This window comes from Pseudopodoces humilis, chromosome 3 (genome assembly GCF_049639895.1).
Source record: "Pseudopodoces humilis isolate 2021_Gansu_Grassland_sample_001 chromosome 3, ASM4963989v1, whole genome shotgun sequence".
Classification (NCBI taxonomy): domain Eukaryota; kingdom Metazoa; phylum Chordata; class Aves; order Passeriformes; family Paridae; genus Pseudopodoces; species Pseudopodoces humilis.
The window spans coordinates 93,766,284-93,785,569 of record NC_142202.1 but is presented as its reverse complement, the minus strand read 5'-3'; the positions used below and the strand labels follow the sequence as shown (position 1 = coordinate 93,785,569).

The 19,286-nt window shown below is 37.4% G+C and overlaps 1 protein-coding gene across 3 annotated transcripts in view; it reads left to right on the top strand.

Annotated features, from left to right (window-relative positions):
• Positions 1-19,286, top strand: part of DLGAP2 (DLG associated protein 2) — a 337,736-nt gene that overhangs the window by 297,047 nt on the left and 21,403 nt on the right. For all 3 annotated transcript variants that reach the window (XM_014251397.2, XM_088052985.1, XM_088052986.1), the window contains exons 9-11: positions 6,096-6,445; positions 16,498-16,583; positions 17,789-18,204. In XM_014251397.2, the coding sequence (XP_014106872.1) occupies positions 6,096-6,445; positions 16,498-16,583; positions 17,789-18,204 (852 nt within the window). The remainder of the gene's footprint in view (positions 1-6,095; positions 6,446-16,497; positions 16,584-17,788; positions 18,205-19,286) is intronic.

The window sequence follows — 19,286 nt, the reverse complement described above, 5'->3', positions numbered from 1 at the left end:
GTGTTAGAGGAGCACTCTGAAGGACTTGATTTACATTCAGGTGCCTGTCTAGGGTCAGGTAATGGAGCAAATCACTCTTTTTTTCTGTGCAGCCTGGGCACATACTGCTCCAGCACTGAAAGGAGAAAGTAGAGACCCCAATCATCCGTGTAGGTTTTCAGGTAGTCACTGAGGCCACACATTCAAAATGGCAAGCTTGGATCCAAACAGACTGATTTACTGATTTACTTTGATCCAAACAGTCTGAGTCAACATTCTCCTCTTCATTCTAAGAGATACATTTTTTTAAATTAAATATCAGAGGCTACGCATGTTAAAACTAAGCATGTTAAAATCTTTTTGTTATGACTGAACTTTAAGGGTATAACTGATTCAAGAAGGAAACCCCTTAGTAACATTTCAGAATTTGTCTAAGAAAAGCAGATTATTTTGCACAATTAAACTGGCTTGTTTGACACTACAGTCTCCTTTTAATGATGTTTGGAATCAGAGACTGGTGTAGATGGAAGAAGAGCCATATAAAAAAGATGTGTCCCAACACCCTCTCTTTTAAATAGGGGCTTGTATTCTTATTTTTGACATCTATGCCTTGTTATAAAAACCATCAAAAAATAAATTCTTTATGTGAGAAATAAACTCTTTCAATGTCTGAGATTTTTTTTTCTTGATTTCTTAATGTTCTTTTAATTATCATCATTCTGTGTTTTGAGAACTAACTGTTAGGCACCCATATGTACATTTTTATTTTAGGAGTAACTCAGAAATTCTAATGACCATGATGGAGAACAGTGAAGAGATTTCAGGGCATTTCAGTCATGTTAGCTGGGACTTCCAAAGCCTTTGGCTAAAAAGGTATATGCAAAAACTATTCCGAAACTGAATACTCTTTTGATACAGGATTAGATTTCATTGTCGCCTTTCGTTATGAGAACATCTCTTTTTCCTCTTCTGAAATAATTTCAGGGTTGGTATTGACTTTCCCTGTGCAAAGTAGATCTAGTGCCAGCCTTGGCATCTGCATTGTGTTTCTGTGTGGTTCCTCAGAGGAGCCCTCTGTGCCTTCAGCAGCATGCCCCTGGGACCTCTGCCTCCAGGGCAGCTCCAAGCTCCCTGCAGAGTAATTATCCTCCTTCTCAAGAAACCTTACAAAATAGAAAATCGTGTTTACTCCTGCCACAACCATTTCCTTTAATTGATGGTGCTTTCATGTAAATTCATCATCCAGCTAACTTTGTGATCTCAGCCTAAATAATGTTATTTTGACTAAGTGCTTAATGGTTATATTGATTTGTAAAAACCCCACAGGTGATTCTATCTTGCAAATGGACCAAAAGTGGTGATTTATTAAAAGGCTGCCTTTTGAAAGGTGTTCTGAATGTCACCCACGGCCACTGCTATTTCATCAAATAGATGGCATTTCTCCTGCTGCCTTGTGCCTGTGAAGGTCTGTGGCTAACCTGAAGCTGTATCTACATTGACCTATTTTAGTGATTTTATTTCTAGTATAAACTTTGTTGGCATTGAAATATGGGTGGAATAACTGACTTCCATTGCTGTATTAAAAGCAACTTCTAGCAAGTTTAGACAAATGCAGTGTAGATTAAGGGGGATATTCTGCTTCTAGCTCTATCAGTTAAACTGTTGCTTATGAATTATCCAGAAATATTCTGGTTGTGCCCCATGCTGCCTGGCTGGCATCATGCAGCACATAAAAAAAATTAATGGGTTTTACAGAACAGGTCATTCATAGCCACCTCTGTGCCAAATTCAGCACTGGTAGGCAATCTTGTGTATGTGAGGGTCTGGCACTTAAGATATCAATCCTTACAAAACTAATCTGACATTTTACACTTTTTCCTGACTGGGTGACAAATTAATGCATGTTATATTGCATTGCTACCTTCTCATTTCTCCTGAGCAATTTATATGGGTTTACATCATTATTTAATCTGGCCCACTATGAAGCAGCACAGAACCATTTTGTTTTCTCTCCATTTCTCTAACAATGCCCTTCCTTAAAGGAAAATCTAGTGGACCCAATTGAACATATTTATGTTGAAGTGAGGCAAGTACCAAACATCTTCAAATAAGAGTCTGAAATACCCACATGGTTTAGAATTAGAACAGTTTTTTTACCATTTTTGTAATTTTTGATTGATTATTATAAGCTAATAGCGGGAGACAGAATGTATGTTAGGAATTTTAAAAAATATTTTTCCCACTTTATTAAATTAGGCAAAAAATAAATTCTGCTTCTTATATCAAGATAGCCTTTGAATACAACTAGAAAGAAAATTTTACTTTCTTTTTCTAGTTTATTCATTAGAAGACATATTTATGTCTTGTGCCATCTACTTTCTTTTTCCTTGCATTTCAGAGCAGCTATAGATTTTGCAAGCTGATTAACAGCATTATAGAGGCCTGTTGCTTTTACTTTGCTTGACCCTCATTGCTCAGCAGCAGGACTGGTGAGAGAAATATCAGCAATGCTCAGGATATACACACTAAAACCACTAAAAAATTAAAGAAATCAGAAAACTAAAGAAATCAGAAATCTTTGGTCAGCACCAGAAACAACAGGAGGTTTCCTTGGGTTGATGTTTTATGTGTCCAAACATGGAGCAGGTCTCTGGGATCTGCTCAAGTCCACAATTTAAATCTGTCTGAAGCCATCCTGCATCAGCTCTGCCCTCCTGGTGCTGTATTCTTTCACACCCCTGCCTCATGCTGGTCTCATCTCCTGCTGTTGTGCTGCCTCTGATGCTCAGCTTGTCCTTGCTGAAGACAAGAATTCTCCATCCCGCCCTTCTTGTTTCCAGTTCAATTTTTATCACCAGTGCCCTGTGGAGCTGTGGGGCACTGTCCTCAGTCAGTGCTCAGCACCCCAGGACTGCATTGCCCAGCACCAACCCTCTCTGTGGGGCCAGCAAAATCCTCCACAGCTCTGGACTTTGCAGAATTGTGGCAATAAATGGGGAAGAGACGAAGCAGTGCTAAGGAGGTTTTATATGCTTGCTTTGGACTAATAACTACTAAGGCAAATAAAATTTACAGGGTAGAGAATGATGCAAAGGTGACAGGAGCCCCTGTCCATCAGCATAGGCAGATGATAAATAAGAAGTTCATTTTCTATTAGAAGATGGAAATGTTTCTTCCCATATATAATGTGTTGTATTTGTGATTGCCAGGACCAACAACTAGACACGATAGAAGAGCGTTACTGTTGTCAACAGGACTATTCCCAGATGCCATTATTAATGGAAACAATTTGCAAGTGAAATAAAATACTTATTTATTAGAGATCTAAACCCAAGCATGAACAGTAAACTGTGGATTACTGTGTTATTTTCTCCTTTAACAAGACCCTAATCTGTTATGTAGTCATCTCTTAAGTCAGCAACACATGAAGTTATCCCATTTACTTCACTTGAGTGATTTAAGCAAATAGAATTTGGTAGCAAGATTTGACTCCCAAATGCATGTCTCTGTCCTCTTACTTGATCTTGTTAGTCTCCAATTAGTCCCAGATTTCTGTCCTTGAAACTGTTATTCCAGATATGAACTCATTAGCAGTGTAGAGATGGATTTTTTTTATTCCCTATTCAATATTTGATCTCTGTTACTGTCTTGGAATTAATTTAATTTCTTCCTGCCATATTTAACTGCAAACATGTAGCCACTTTCTCACAAACTTCCAGTCTAGTAGATGTTGAACATCTGTGGGATTTTTAATTTCTGTTTAGTGTTCACAATCAAATTCTTGCCAGAATACTGCAGTAACTCTAATACTTGGTGCCTTTAAATCATGTCACCCCACTGAAATAATCAGCCTTTTTTAGAATAAAATATTCAGTCCTAGGGGGAGAAAAAAGTGAGGGGGAGAAAAAAAGACAATAAATTGTTTTGGTTTTGCCACAGGGAGAATTTTTCTTTTTCAGAAATGTAAATGAAGATTAAGTCAGCTATGAAGGGTTGCAGCAGCAGTTTAACATTTATATTCATTAGACAGATCTGCTGCTCAAGTAGTAGGGATATACCTGCTTGTGATGTTTCATTATCACATTAACCATATGTTTCATTATTCACTGCTATTCTTTTACATGAAGACAGATGTAAAAAACAGTAAAGTAGTTATCATAGCGATAACCTGTCTTATGTTACAGGTAAAATTGGCTTTCTGTGCTGGACATTGTTCACCCTATTTCACCCCATTTCACCCCATTTTCTCTACTTTTAATATTTCCCAGCACGTTGATCACTTGCATCTACATTTGCAGGGAGAAAGTAGGGGAGCAGTTTTATGGCAAATCTCTTAGTGAAACATTTCTCATACCCACTGCTTGAGTACATTAGACACTGTCATAATTTCTAAGTTTACAGCCTCCCCCTTCTTCTGTGAACTTTCTGTACTCCCTAAAGCATTTGAAAAATATTGAGGTTTTTCCTTTCTTCTTAATTGCTGGTTACAAAAGTGACAGGAGATAAGATTGGTGATAGGACAACAAAACTGTACCTCAAAAAAGGCACAATCTCAGATTCTGAAGAGCATGTTTCACGTGTTTTACTTGTTTCACCCTGTTAGAGAAATTTAGCTCAGAGCAAAGCTCTAAATCTCTACCAGAACTAAGCAGCATCAATAATTCAAAATGCTCTTTAAATGAAGGCTTTCTTTCCTAGATCAGCCTTTCTATCTTTTATGTATGGTAACACTTTTATTTATGATTATCAAGAGGCAACATTTAAGAGTCACTTTCTCTAGACTCACTGTTCACATAAGCTAGCCTGGTGATACAGACTTAGCAGTCCAAGGTGTTAATTCCTAAGCCAATCTCTTCATTCCTGATAGCTGCAACATAGCCTTATATTAAAAAAAAAAAACACAACTGGAGAGCCTGACTTCGTTGCTCATCAGCCCATCCCTGTGTAATGGGAAGAGAAACTTTTATAGAATCCTTTTTGGACTCAAGAAACCCCAATTCCAAGGTTACCTGTGTCACTTGCAATATCAATCCATTTAGTAACAGCAAAGACAAACTTACTCCTGTAAATATACAATACTCAGTTTCTCCATTCAGGAATGAAGGATGATGTATCACAATGCATTTTTTTTATCAGCTGCTAGTTTTATGAATTATGATTATATGTACTTTGGGGAAAACACTCTTCCACAACAGAAATACTCTTATTAGTACCAAAAAAACCAAAAGTGGAAAACTGTGGAGTGGGCTTAGACAACTAAAAAATTCAGCTGTGTGATATTAATGACTAAATATTAATCTCTATGAAATTTTTTAAATTTTTTAAGGAAGCAGTATTGCACAGTTCTGCATCTGTAGCATTTTTTTGGATGTTTTCCTGAGCCTTATTCTGGAAGACAGAATCTATGTTAAACCAGACTCAGAACTGCTCTGCTCATCAAATTCTCAATAGCTTTGCATATATTACAATATTTTAACATGCCTTGAATTTCCTTTTATTAACTGTATTGTTATTTTATGTTATTGATATTTTTAAAATATATACTTCTTTGACGAGTAAGTATCCAACTTTGCCTAATTCAGACCAGAGTACCTGGAAGGATTTTAAAATGTTAAAGTGTGGCATACCACAAAGTAGAAGTTGTTGAATAATATTTTATTCCAGTATATTGAAGCTATTTTCTTCATATACTGTATCAGTACAAAGCTCACAGTTCAGATTATAAGAATGGGGGAAAAAAATCATCCTTAATTTCTCTTATGAGTTTTATCCTGTAATCTCAGAAGCCTCAGTGTGTACTTATCCAGCACAAGTCTTAACACACATATCCTCGCTAACTCTCTTTCATCTTCACTGTAATTTGGGACTCCCATTTCCACCCCTTCCTTCTTCCTTGTTGAAATAAAATGTTTCTTTGTATAGCCATATGACTCTGAGTGACACTTTAGTGAGGTTTATGAAGAGCAGTACATTACACCATCACAATTAAGCAGCACAATCTTAAGGTGATTTCTGTTGTCAAGTTTCCATCAGATTAATCTTGATTTATCTCTTTTTTTTCTTTTTCTTTCTGCTTTTTTTTTTTTATTATTTTTTTCTTTTAATTCTCTCCATAGCTGTAACTTATACAAGTTACAAAAAAACACCACCACCAGTACCCCCTCGTACCACTTCCAAGCCACTGATCTCCGTCACGGCACAGAGCAGCACAGAATCCACCCAGGATGCATATCACGACAGCCGGACTCAGAGGATATCCCCGTGGCCGCAGGATGGGCGAGGGATGTACAACTCCACTGACAGCTTGGACAGCAACAAGGCCATGAACCTGGCCCTGGAGACAGCGGCTGCGCAGCGCCACGCGGCCGAGAGCCAGAGCACCTCCATACGGACCAGTGACAAGGCCATCCTGGTGACAAAGGCAGAGGAGTTTCTTAAGAGTCGGCGTTCCTCTATAGGGATCCAGGTAGTCTATCATTAACATCTGTCTGTGATGAATTGTTTGTCTTCTTCCTGTAACTAGCATAGAATGAGTCATTCAGCTTCACTTGCTCTAATAATCTAACAAACAACCCCTGGCTGCTTAGCGTTAATTGCAATTCACATCATGGCTGTGCAGAAAAGTCTTCAGCTAATACACTGTACCTGGGAGAAAATGAATGAATAAATCTCTAGGGAGGTTACCTGTCATTACCACTTGATATGAAAATTATACTGCAGAGCTACAGGTGAACAGCATGTTCATCTCCTTCCCTCCATGAATTCACAGTCCTTTTTATAGAATTTCATCAGCTTGAAAATGCTTTACTGTACTTTTTCCATTATATTTCTCTTTTGACCTTGGAAAATGTGTAAAGTTACTCAATCTTCAAGTATTCTGCCTAAAAAGAGACCCTTACCCTATTAGTTGTGATTGGAAGAAGGTACCAAAAAAGAGAAAGAAATGTTCTGCTTTATATACAGCATAATTAGAGATGGGAAGTAATAAAATAACATTAATAAACACAGTCTTAGAGCATTCTTCCATTTGTCCATCAAAACCCACAATATTTATTTCACCTGACAAAATGAGTGTCAGGCTGTGGACAGCTCAGTCAAGCTCTGTTGTTTCAGGCAAATGAAATAAGACAATTCCAAATGCAAATTTTGATTGCTATTCCTGCTGCTAAATGGTAAGTACTAGATAGCTAAAAATGGTCATTTTTTCAAATCTTTAGGAAATACCAAGTAATAATAAAAATTGGGAAGTTGAACTCACAAGAATGAGTCCTTTGAGACAGGAATAGAGGAAAATTTAGGCTTCTGTTCTGCTGAATGTTCCTTTTCACATCACTGGGTTCACTTTTGTGCTTACTTTTGCTAGATTAGCTATAGAGAAACTGACATTTATTTTGACATAGGTATTGTGGAGACAGCAACATAGATCTTGAGAAGGTAATCGTCCATGTAAAAAAGCCTAGTGAGTGACTGTATATTAGAAATATACAAGAATATAAAAGAAAGTATATTATTTTCTTTAAAAAGTAGTAATTTCATTTCCATTAATTTCATAATATAGTCATAGAAAAGTGTTTGGGTTAAGCATGTCACAGCTGTTGATTGAACTTTACAGGTTAACATTTTAGCATGCTGTAATTTTGCTGTTCCATAATGCATTAGACTAACAAGAAGGAATCAGCTTTGCCAGAAAGCTGTTTGTCCATTTCCTTGACAAAAAAGTATCTGCTTCTGATTCTTTGGATGCAGAAGAATAGACTTCAATTTAACAACCAAAATATTCAGATGGCTACTTTTCAAATGTTTTACAAAGTAATTTGTGTATCCTACATTGTTCAGAGGAGAAGCCTGGGAGATAGCACTGAAAAGTTCAAAGGAGCAGTAAAGAAATCTTTTGTACCTTTTAGCCCCTAACCTGAAACTTACTATTCAGAAAGGAATAGAATCAAGTGCTGTTCTTATCTCTCCCTTACAGCGACTGTGCATGGTGGTAATTATCAATGTTGGTGTCTTGATATGGTCAGTCCTGATATTCCAGCAATTAATTCTGGAACTTTGATTACATCACTTGATCCTGTTTATTACTACAGGTGATGACCAGTACTTTTCACTGGGCCCTGACCCTTCTTTATGTGTGATGTGTTTAATAGTGGGTGTTTATAATCCACAAAAACACCTGTGCAATGATTTCCATGGAGGCAGCGGATCTTCCATGGCAGCTTGTCGTCTGACACTTGGACTGTAACACTGGTCCTCAGATGCACACATGGAGAAAGGCAAATGTTGTTTGCAACAGCAGGTCTTAGAAGGATGAGCTATTGATTATCTTTCAAGAAATACAAACTGCTTGGTTGTACCACTTGATATTAGATTAGGTTGGATTTCCAACAATATCCTGAGCACATTTTTGTTGTTCAGGATTTTTTCAGCACTAAGCTTCAAACATTAGTGTGAAAAATACATTTCTGCAGTATTTTTAAATAGGAAATACATTTTGTTATATTGCTATTGCTAAGTTTGTACAGAATAAAACCATAAGGTAGAATGCTCTTATTGCAAAGTACACAAATAATTTATGCACTCAAAGTACAGTAGCAGTATTTAATTTCTCTTAGACTTCTGTGTCAAAGTACCTTGGAAAAGGATGTTTTCTATTTGCATATTTTGTTGATTGACTAAATGACTTGTTTTCTCATTAGCATGCCATGCCAGAGTAATGCATTGAATTTACATTTATTTGCATTAGTTAATTTGCTATCAGGATGGTTAATTTGTGCATTTTTTACTGTTCCACTCCTTTAACACGTTGATGGGAGAATGTTTGCCAAGAGAGCTTCATACAGAAGCAGAGAGGAACAAAGGTACAGAGTGACCAGCGGTGCCACTGCAAGTGGAAATACAACGGACCCACCCTAGGGCTTCCATGTCTTTGAGAAATGTGATTTGTGTAGTGTCCATGCAGTGAATAGAAGTCCTTTTAAAAAGCCCTGGCAGACTAGGCATGTGCCAATAGGGTTGGCAGTCACATGCACAGAGAACCCAAGCTCCTGGGGAAGCACTGGAGTTGCTATACATCTGTAACACCTCTCTGCAGAGACAGACAAGAGCACAGATACACTCCTCCATCTCACAGTATGTTAGTCCTGTCCCAGATGGGAATTTTGAACAAAAATATAAAAGCTTTGGAAATGAAGCTTTTCCAGAAAATAACGGGGGGCTTTTGGTTTTGGGGGTTTTCTTGGTTTGGTTTTGGTTTTGGTTTGTTTTTCGGTGGTTTTTTTGGTTTAATTTTTTCCACATATTTAAATCAAGACTAAAATTATCAGGCATGCCAATAGGCACTGGAAAAAAAAATGCCGACTTATAAATTCAAATGAATTTCAAAATACTGATTTTGAGATTAAAAATTTAGTCAGCAATTGAAAGAATATATGGATATAAAAAGAACAAGACTCTTGTAATCCTAGTAGATATAAACTTCATATCTGTATTCTAACATGACAGCAAAAGACTAATCAAAGTATGTGAATTAAAATGGAGAGTAGAGATTGTCAAGAGTAAAATAAGCACTAAATCAGAACAAGGTTGTTGCTAAGATATTTTCCAGGATTTTCCTCGCTCTTTTGCACATGCTGGTATATATGCTAATGATTAACATTTCAAATCTGCTCTAGTTATAAACCATTTCATATTAAAAGCATTAGGAATGTGAAATATGTGAGAAAACATGTCAAGAAATTCCTCCTATTTATTTCAAGTACCTCAAAAGATGCACTCCTTTGTTTCTTCTCTATTTAAAAGATATCAAAATGAGCAGAAACCCTGGAAACTAATGAGTTGGAAACAAACGTTCTAAGTGTGAAGGCTGATTCACGGTTGTATTTTTGGAGACAAGCACTAATTGTAGCGTAGAGAATGGACTCAGTCATCTTCATTTATCATCAGAAGATCACGCTTCAAAATACCTAGTGGGTTTTTTATAATCTTCAGAATCTACATTGAACAAATCCTTCTTATAAATTAAAGGCTGTATCCAGGGAGATTAATGCAATAGCTTGCTTGCCTAAGTCTTTTTAAGACAAAAGGGGATCTTCTTCATAATTTTATATATATATATACACACACACACACACATATATATATATATATATATATATATATATGGAATGAAGTTATTCATTTCACATGGCAAAAACATTGTTCATGATATTCTGCACTCTCGAACTAGAATCCCCCTTTAACACATATACCTATATGTTAAATGTACTTAGATAGGCACCTACAATTTCTTTGTACAGTTTAGGTTATACCATTTTAGTCAGTGCTCTACTTCAGTGTATACACAGCAATCAAAAGAAATATTTGCATTGATTACACTGTTTTTTGGATCATAAATGATCCAAAGCTATAGAAGGAAGTATTGTTTATTTTCCTCCTAAAATGACTGTCAGACTGGGCTTTTGTGAGAGGAGTGTATGAAGTCCTTTGCCTGGAGAAGTCAGTGAATATTTGTTGGTTCAGAGCAATTTGACATTTAACATTAAATGCACCAAAAAAGTTATCAGTAATCTCTACTGTGTACATTATTTTCTTGCTACAACCTCATATAAGTTTGACATGAATCCTATTTCTAAACTCAGGCTTGTATTTTTAGTAAAAAGTCCTTTCTTAAAAGATCACAGGAAGTTTTCAAGCTTCTCCTTTTGGTAATTTGCAGTTACTGTGCCATGCCACATATTTGAGTAGTCCAGATGTTCAGCTGGGAAGTAGCAGAGTGGCAAAATGGAGCTCCATGGTGAAACACAAAAAATCTCAAAAGCATGAAAGTATAGGTATATTTTGCTGGGTTTATATAAATTATTTTAAAAGAGTGTATGTTTTTGGCTGGTTAAAATATTTCATCAGTTAAGGAAATCAATAGCTGTTAGTACTGTAGCTTTATTTGAAGTGTTTTTCCTGCTTTGAAGTCGCTGCATACAAATAAGGTCTCCTCATACCTAAGAATGGTTATCTGAATTCACAATTACATGTACTTGATCTAGTGTCAAAAGTAGTGTTTTCTACTCTATTTTAGTCTTATTGTCACTAAGAAGCCTGTGCAAGAGAGGAAGGGTGAATTATTTCTCTTCCTGTACATCATCAGAGAGATTGTTTATTAAACTCTAATTATAGAATAAATTGGTTATAGCAGTGAAAACCCATTGAGGGCAGTGAAGTCGCATGGGGAGTGATAATGTGGCCTGAAGGACTCTTACTGCTAATGTTTATGAGAGAGAAGCGGAAGTCAACAGGTTAAAATCTGTTTTCTTATGCATTGAATTTATTAACTTCAAGTCTACCTTTGAGACAGTATGTACAGAAGCTCGGACTGGAATTTTTAGGATGCTGCAATATTATTGCAGTTGCAGTGCTCATGTTTAAGAGCAGAATAAGGCTTTAACACAGAAATAAAGATTGGTTTTAGAGCAGTTAAAATATTATCTAAAAATGCATAGTAAATACTTTGAAAGAATAATTTATTTCATGTATTCTTTGTTAGAATGAGTGCCTATAAACATACTAAGATTGACTATAACAAGAGAGTTTCTTGCAATCGGTATTTGCATTTATTCAAATAATTTTTTGTTCTTACCATATGCTTGTGGATCCTTTACTACCAAGGCAGTGTTAGTAACTGATACCTAGTTTCCAAATTTAGAGCTGCATCAGTCAGCAGTGACTGATCTCTGAGGAGTAATTCTATTGTCTGCTCCTTGTATCAACAGCAAGGAATGTGAAGAGGACTTGTGCAAGGTAAGACAGAATCATAGAATCATGGAATATCCTGAGTTGGAAGGGATTCACAAGGATCATTGATAAGAGAAATAATCTCAAGGTGCTCCATTACATTTGCTACTAATATTATAAGCCTAGTGGACATAAGGACATTCAACAGCATCTTTCATGGCATAAGATGCCGATTTTTAAGGAACTTTTTTTGCAATGAGAGAGGAAGATGATTTACTATATTAGATCTACTCCTTTCTTCTGCTTTGGGTATGACTTCCTATTTTTCTTTCCTCTTTTGAGTGAGATTCCGTCATTAAGATACAAAGATAAAATTTTTCATATTATTTTCCTTTACTGAGACTGTAATCCAATTTGAAAATATTAAAGCTTTTAGAACCCATGTAAATATTAAAAAAATAATGAATCAAGGAATATAAAAACAGATTTAGTAAAACTTATTTGAGTTTCAAGAGCCACACAATCATTATTTTTTATCCTCTGCTCATTTGAGTTTAGCCTGGCCAATCAGATTAAAGAGTTTCCTGCTGTTTTCTAGCACAAGTCTTTACAATATCTGTCATAGAGCAATGTAATTTATTTGTTCTTTTTTTTTTCTTTATGATTGCAAATTACTGTCTTATTTTCCACTTTTATTTGTGTTGGTATTTGCCTCCATTTTGTTGGTTGTTACAATATTTGCAATGCTAGATTTTGCCTGCACACACTCACACACAAATTTGACATTCTCCTGCTGTTACAAGGCATAGTGAGAAAATGAAAGCATTAAAATATCAAGGCAATCATCAGGTCATTCAGTTAGTGTCAGTCTTGGCAAGCTGGAAGGAAGGATAATTTGTCAAGTGTTTATATTTAGAGATAAGTAATATTTTTGTTTTGATACCTGGATCATAATTTTTCTGATTTTTTTTTTAAATAAAAGTTTAGAGCATATTACTTCATTTGTGCCTGTTAACTCTAAGTATCAATTGCATCTTGGGTAAATTACTCAGGATTATATCTCCAGATGAAATACCAGTAAGCAAACACTTCAAAACAGATAGATGAAAAAGACTTTTTCTCGATGTGTTGCATCAATAGAAAGATACCAACCCATTCCAAATATAAAAGGTAAATCTGCCTCCACACATCAGAAGCAGAGTTCAGAAGAAGAGCTGCTATTTCCTACTAAACCAAACAATGTAGCTGGCAAAAACAGGTATGTTTTTGATATGCAATAAGGAAGAAGGTTGTGTGTTGCAAGTCTGCCTGCTTTGTTCCAGAAAAAATTGATGGACTGATTGATGTTCTCTGTAGGGGCCTTTCCTTGTTTATGTCTTTGAACCACCATGTTTCTGATAACACTATGTTTGAGCTGCTGAGCCATCTCTGTAGAAAGCAAATGTCTATTCTCTGTCCATTGGCCACTGCTCACCCCCAGAGTATTGCTAGCCGTATGTTACCCCCAAAACTATGATACCATTGACCCTCCTTACCCTATTTCTGTCTTCAGGAATCTTGCCTACATCTCATATCCCAGGACTCACTCCCTAGATACCAAGGAGGACATTATATAAAGATGGCCATCCTAAGGATATCACTCACTGAAGGAAGTGCAGTGCTTTGGAAAGGGCTGAAGGCAAAGTCTGACATGTGTGGAGATGTCAGCTTGGGTTCCCCTCTCTGGCTTTGCCTCAGGTCTGAACTGGCACACAATGTTCTGTCCTTCCATGCTGTGCCATGTGAGTGAGCAGAAAGCCCTGATAAATCCTTGACCTGCTCAACTTCTTCAGTCTGGCCACCCACAAACCTCTTTTCTCTTGTCAGACCTGAAGGCTTTTAACCCTCTGGAGCCTGTGCCTACATCACTGACACCATCATCTGGAGTTGCATCTCAGTCAAACAAGTTCCAGGAACTTGATCGACAAGTGAAAGTAATAAGAAATTATGATGGTCTTTTCCTTGCACCCAGTCCAATAGAATAATAAAATAGAATTAAATTATGGAATACTTTGGGTTGGAAGGGACTTTAGAGATCATCTAGTTACAACCTCCTTCCATGGACAAGAAGACCTTTCACTAGACCAGGGAGCTCAGGGTGCTGTCCAATTTGGCCTTCAAAACACTTCAGGGATAAGGTATCCACAACTTCTCTGGGCAATCTGCTCCTAAATTATGTGATTTAACTCAGACTGACTGGTTGCTTTGGGATGAACCCCAGTACTATAGCTCTTAGCAACAGTTTAGATTTCCTGATTACTCTGTTTGTTTTTATGGATTTCAACAACACCAAACGACATCCTCCAGAAAATTCCCCACCTTGGACATTATCTTCCTTCTAGCGTTTCTACAGCTGCAACCAGGAGCCACATTCTAAGCATTTTGTGTTATCTGCTCTTATTCACTACACAGTCACAGAACGGGTCAGGTTGGAAGAGGTCACACTGGGTCATCTGGTCCAACCTCCCTGCTAAAGCAGGGTCATCCCAGGGAACATTGCACAGGAGTGCATCCAGATGGCTCTTAAATATCTCCAGGGAGCCTCTCTGAGCAATCTGTTCCTTTGCTTGGTCACTCATACTGTAAAGGAGTTCTTCCTTGAATTCAGTTTCTGCCCATTGCCTCTTGTCTTATTGCTTGGCACCACTGAGAAGAGCCTGGAAATATCCTCTCTATACCCTCCCTCCAGATACCTGTAGATATTTGTAAAGTCCCCTCTCAACCATCTCCTCTACCTCTGAGAATGAGTTCACTCTTCAAAACCTGTCTACACATGTTTGACTTGAAGTTTCATTGCAGAAGTCAAAGCTGCAAGTGTAACTTGCCTCTCTGCTTCCCCCCAGCAGCCTACATGAGTATCTCATTCTTTTCTCAGTTAATTCAAGAAATTAATGTGTTTTATATGCAGCTTTCCTCAAATCACTGAAAGGACTAGGTGAGTGCCTAGTCCCTCACTTAGACTACAATTTGTTATTTAAGGCTCTTTCAGACTCTTCTTTGCTATAGGTAAGTCTGCATTTCCTGACAGTCATCTCTTTGTGCTGACAACTGGACCTCATGGCTGCTTTCCGTAGAGCAATGTTCTTTCAGAGACTGTGACCCCTCCAAGCAGTTGAAGCTTCTCGCTCATCTTGCAGCCAAGATCCACCTTAACTAGGAAACCAATTTACCTATTATTTCAGTTGGTTGTTCTGGCTTTTTTTTCCTCCAAGCTGCTACCTCTGTGTTTGAGGGGTTTTCTTTACTGCCAATGTCTAGAGGAATCTTCCTTTTTCTACTGACAACACCACATTCTGGAGACTGTTACCAAGTCTCATATTTTAGTTCTCTTAATGCACTGCCCATCAAAATGAATACTGTGAACTTCCATGCAGCTGCCAGGGTGGAAACAGATGGCAGCATGCACTGTCCCCTAGACCTTATGCAGAATAAAGAGAATATCTGGGAAATGTGTCTTTCCTGGACTGTTGTCACACTGATAGCCAGACATTTTAGCACACCTGTGCCTGGTGCTACACTGTGCAGTTCAGGCATGCCATTAACATTTACTAAAGGGTTCCTGCACTCGCTGTTATCATGAACATCTCCAAGACTCACACACAGGATTCTTGTTGCTGGCTGGAATTCCCTTCCATGTGAATGTACACTGAGCTACCGCTTAAAGATGGAAGGAGAAGTTATCAGCAGCTGCCTTCCTCAGGAAGTGTAGTCCGCATATGCACTCGTTTCTCACCCTCCTCCCACCTTGTCCCTGCATCCCTTCAGAAACCAGGTGGGGTTGGGACTGTGCAGCTGAGACACAGCTGCAAACACCATCAAGCGCTTTCCAGAGATGCCTGTGACTGCTGCAAGGGTAAAACTTTTCTTATCTTTATCTTCAGATATATTATTTGAATTCACAAATGGAGTGTGCTGACTGAAAAACTGGTTCATAATATTTTTTTTTCAACAGCGAAAATGTCATTCAGAAGGATATGTCAGTTCAACTCTTTTCCTTTTTTTCCTGATTCTCCCTTGATTCAGTATAATTTGCATACTGCAGCACTTGCTCTGTGTCAAAGACTTGGGGGCGGTGTGGTGGTGGGGAGTGCTATATAAAATCCCACAGAAACTTGCAAACGCAAGTCTCAGTCTTGAAGGAAACTACTGTGAATATATTTTGGTAAGTGTATTTCAGATGGGAATGCTATAAAAAGTGCATAAATTGCCTGCTTGATACAGCATTTTCAGGACTGTTTTATAAAAAAGGTGATATAGGGCATTCTGCTGAATCTCTCACATCATTTAATGGTTTCATATTTGTCAACACAGTTGTCGATAAAATTTCATTGCTCCATTTCTTTTTATCACTTGCAAGCTTATGGGGCTACTTGAGATTTTATTTTATTTTGTAAATCAAGGACTATAATGAGACTGGTTTATAATAATATAAAGAAGGGTTATCCTGTGGATTTCTCATTTGAAGAATAGCCCTTCCAGACCAAGCTTACTCCCTGATGCCACCAAACTGAGTCATGGCTTCCGCTTGGGTTTGAAATATGGAATTACCTAGAAGAAGTACTTGTGCAAAACTTTAATAAGACACAGCACCAAAACAATAATACCAGGCTGAATACCTATTGCATTTATTTTACTGTGCTAGGTATTTCTTAACAATAAGAGATTAAATATATAATTAATTTTGAATGAGTGTGTGCAAAATTATGCTGAGTTGTCAATGCTCACTCTGCAGATGTATCTTTTGTGTTGAATTAGGTGGAAACAGCAACTGATTCAGATACTGAAAGCAGAGGTCTACGGGAATACCACTCTGTTGGAATACAAGTGGAAGACGAAAAACGGTAATTTAAGCATGTTCAAAAATCAGTAGTATTTCATAACACAACATGCATTTGTAAACAGATTTAATAAATAACACATAACAGGTGTTGCCACTAAATAATTCCCAAAGCCAAATGTCTTATATGCATGCGTGTCATTTGGAAAAATTTGTGGAGATTACTTAGCAGTTGTTTCACATTTATCTAACTTTCCAGTTTTTAATTGGAGAGAAGGAAGTTAAAGTATTAAAATGAAATAATGGCTTAATATAATTTCATTACTGACAGAATACTAAATGCTATGCATTGGAACAGTTTTCCTTCAATAGGACTGCTCATGCTGATCCAGGTTTTCCCAGTCCACAAAAGGAAACACAGTTCTTAGGATGGTACCTTTATTCAAAACTAAAATCAGCTTTTTGATTAGTTCAGTCCTTCTCTAATTTTTTAAAGCTGCTGGCCCAGGTACTGACCCACAGGTTATCCCTGGCAGGCACTGTTTGTCAAGTACGGGACCAGGACTATTATCTCATTTCACCACAGCTGAGTGTCTGGCTGCTAATTGCCTTTTGCCATCACAAACAATTTGAGACAATAGACTCCAATGTGAAAAGACTTCACAAATAATCTTTGCTTTTCTAACTTTTTAACACAAAGCTTCTCTAAAATGTCATTATTCAGTGTTATATAATAGTGGAAAATCAACTTTTAATGGGCACCCTATAAGACCAAAAAAACCTCCAACCCACAGTCTTAAACATGCTGATATTACCTTTCTTTTATTGCAGGGTTCTCAAAAGTCCTAAATGAGCAGATTTTCACATTTTTCTGCTTAAAATTCTGAACACTTGAAATTTTTTTATATATATACTTTACAGACTTCTATCAGGAAGTACTAGTTCTGCTAGTTATTTCCAGTTTATTTAGTAATGATACATGTAATTTTGTAGTATGAGAATAAATCAATATTTGCTTCCAGAGATAATTTAAATGATTTTCTTTTGTACCCTTGCTTAGATCAATGATTCCATTATGAATTTTGTTTTTCTTCTCTGTTGCTACTCACCATGTAATTTTAGTGAGAAAACACAAAAAAAAACCCTTTAACATAAAGTCCAACAAGAACAGAATCTGCTCTTTCTCACTGAAAAATTATTCTGTGCCCCTGAACCATCACATGCTATTTATATGTCTTAATATCTTTTCTTTCTTCCCTCTTCACCAAGACATGGACGATTCAAGCGCTCAAACAGCGTAACAGCAGCTGTCCAGGCTGACCTGGAACTGGAGGGTTTTCCAGGACACATCACCATGGAGGATAAGGGACTTCAGTTTGGCTCATCATTCCAGCAGCACTCAGAGCCCAGCACACCCACCCAGTATAGTGCAGTGAGAACTGTACGGACACAGGGACTGTTCAGTTACAGAGAAGATTATAGGACCCCAGTTGACACCTCAAACCTTCCACCACCAGAGCCCTGGCTAGAGCCAGCCATTGAGACAGTAGAGACTGGTCGAATGTCTCCTTGTCGACGGGATGGATCTTGGTTTATGAAGTTACTACACACTGAAACTAAGAGAATGGAAGGCTGGTGCAAAGAAATGGAAAGAGAAGCAGAAGAAAATGATCTTTCGGAAGAAAGTAAGAACATTTCAGTATATTTTCTTACAGACGTTTACTAAAATATGAAATCTGTTAGGAAAAAGCTGTGAGCTGTGGTTTGTCCTCACCCATTCTGTAGGAGCAAAGAACCATAATACATAAGAACATTGCCCTGCAACTGGCTGCACAAGATGGTGTTTCCCAGAGTAAGGTTTTGTGGAAGTAGTTAGAGCCAACTCTACAGTCCAGTGCAGGATCAAAGTCTGGTATTACACAGAGCTCAGATGGTGCAATAGCTCCATTCGCAGCTCCAAATCTGACACATCCTTCCCACTCACTTCTGTGGCTCCAGTGCTTGGCCCTCTGCCAGAGCACCCTGTGTGCTCTTACATGGACATTGTTTTGCCCTTTTCCTGAAACCTGTGATTTTGACTCTTAGTGAGCAGTCTTTTTAAAAATGTTTAAAAATTTACATTTAAAAATGTTTCCTTTACAGGTACTTCAGCCTGTTGGGGGAACAGAAAGCAGGCAAGAACAATAGTTAAAGTACTTCTGCAGTTAGACAGGCATACGCATTATTAGAAGATTCAGCTGTATTTTCTTCTTACAATTTTGTCAAGAATCATTATTATTCTCTCATGTCCTGTGGACACCTTGAAAGGAGTGATGGTATAAAGTGAAAAATAATGTAGACTATTTTGGAACAAGATCCAAGACAGTGCTAATGGTAGTAATATATCAAAGTGGTCCTAGGACTCAGTAGCCAGCTCCCTGTGATTCCCTTTGAGGTCAATTATCCTTGTTCTTCAGGCTCAGTTTTATAAATATTTCAATCCCTGACAATCTGAATTATTGTCTCAGCTGAGATTTTCTCAGATCACAAATGAATTCATATTAAGTTTTCTTACTAGCATCTTTCCCTGCACTCTTACAAATTTCACCATCACCTCTGAATAGTTTCCTGGTCGTCTTCTTTCCCCCTCAATGAGTTCTTGCTATGATATACCCTCAAGTATTGAGACAGTCCAGCATGGTGACTAAAAGGCCAATTTCTATTTTTTGCATTGACCTTTTCAAAACAAAGAATGTCTATGTTTTTAACGTCATAACTTTTTTATTTT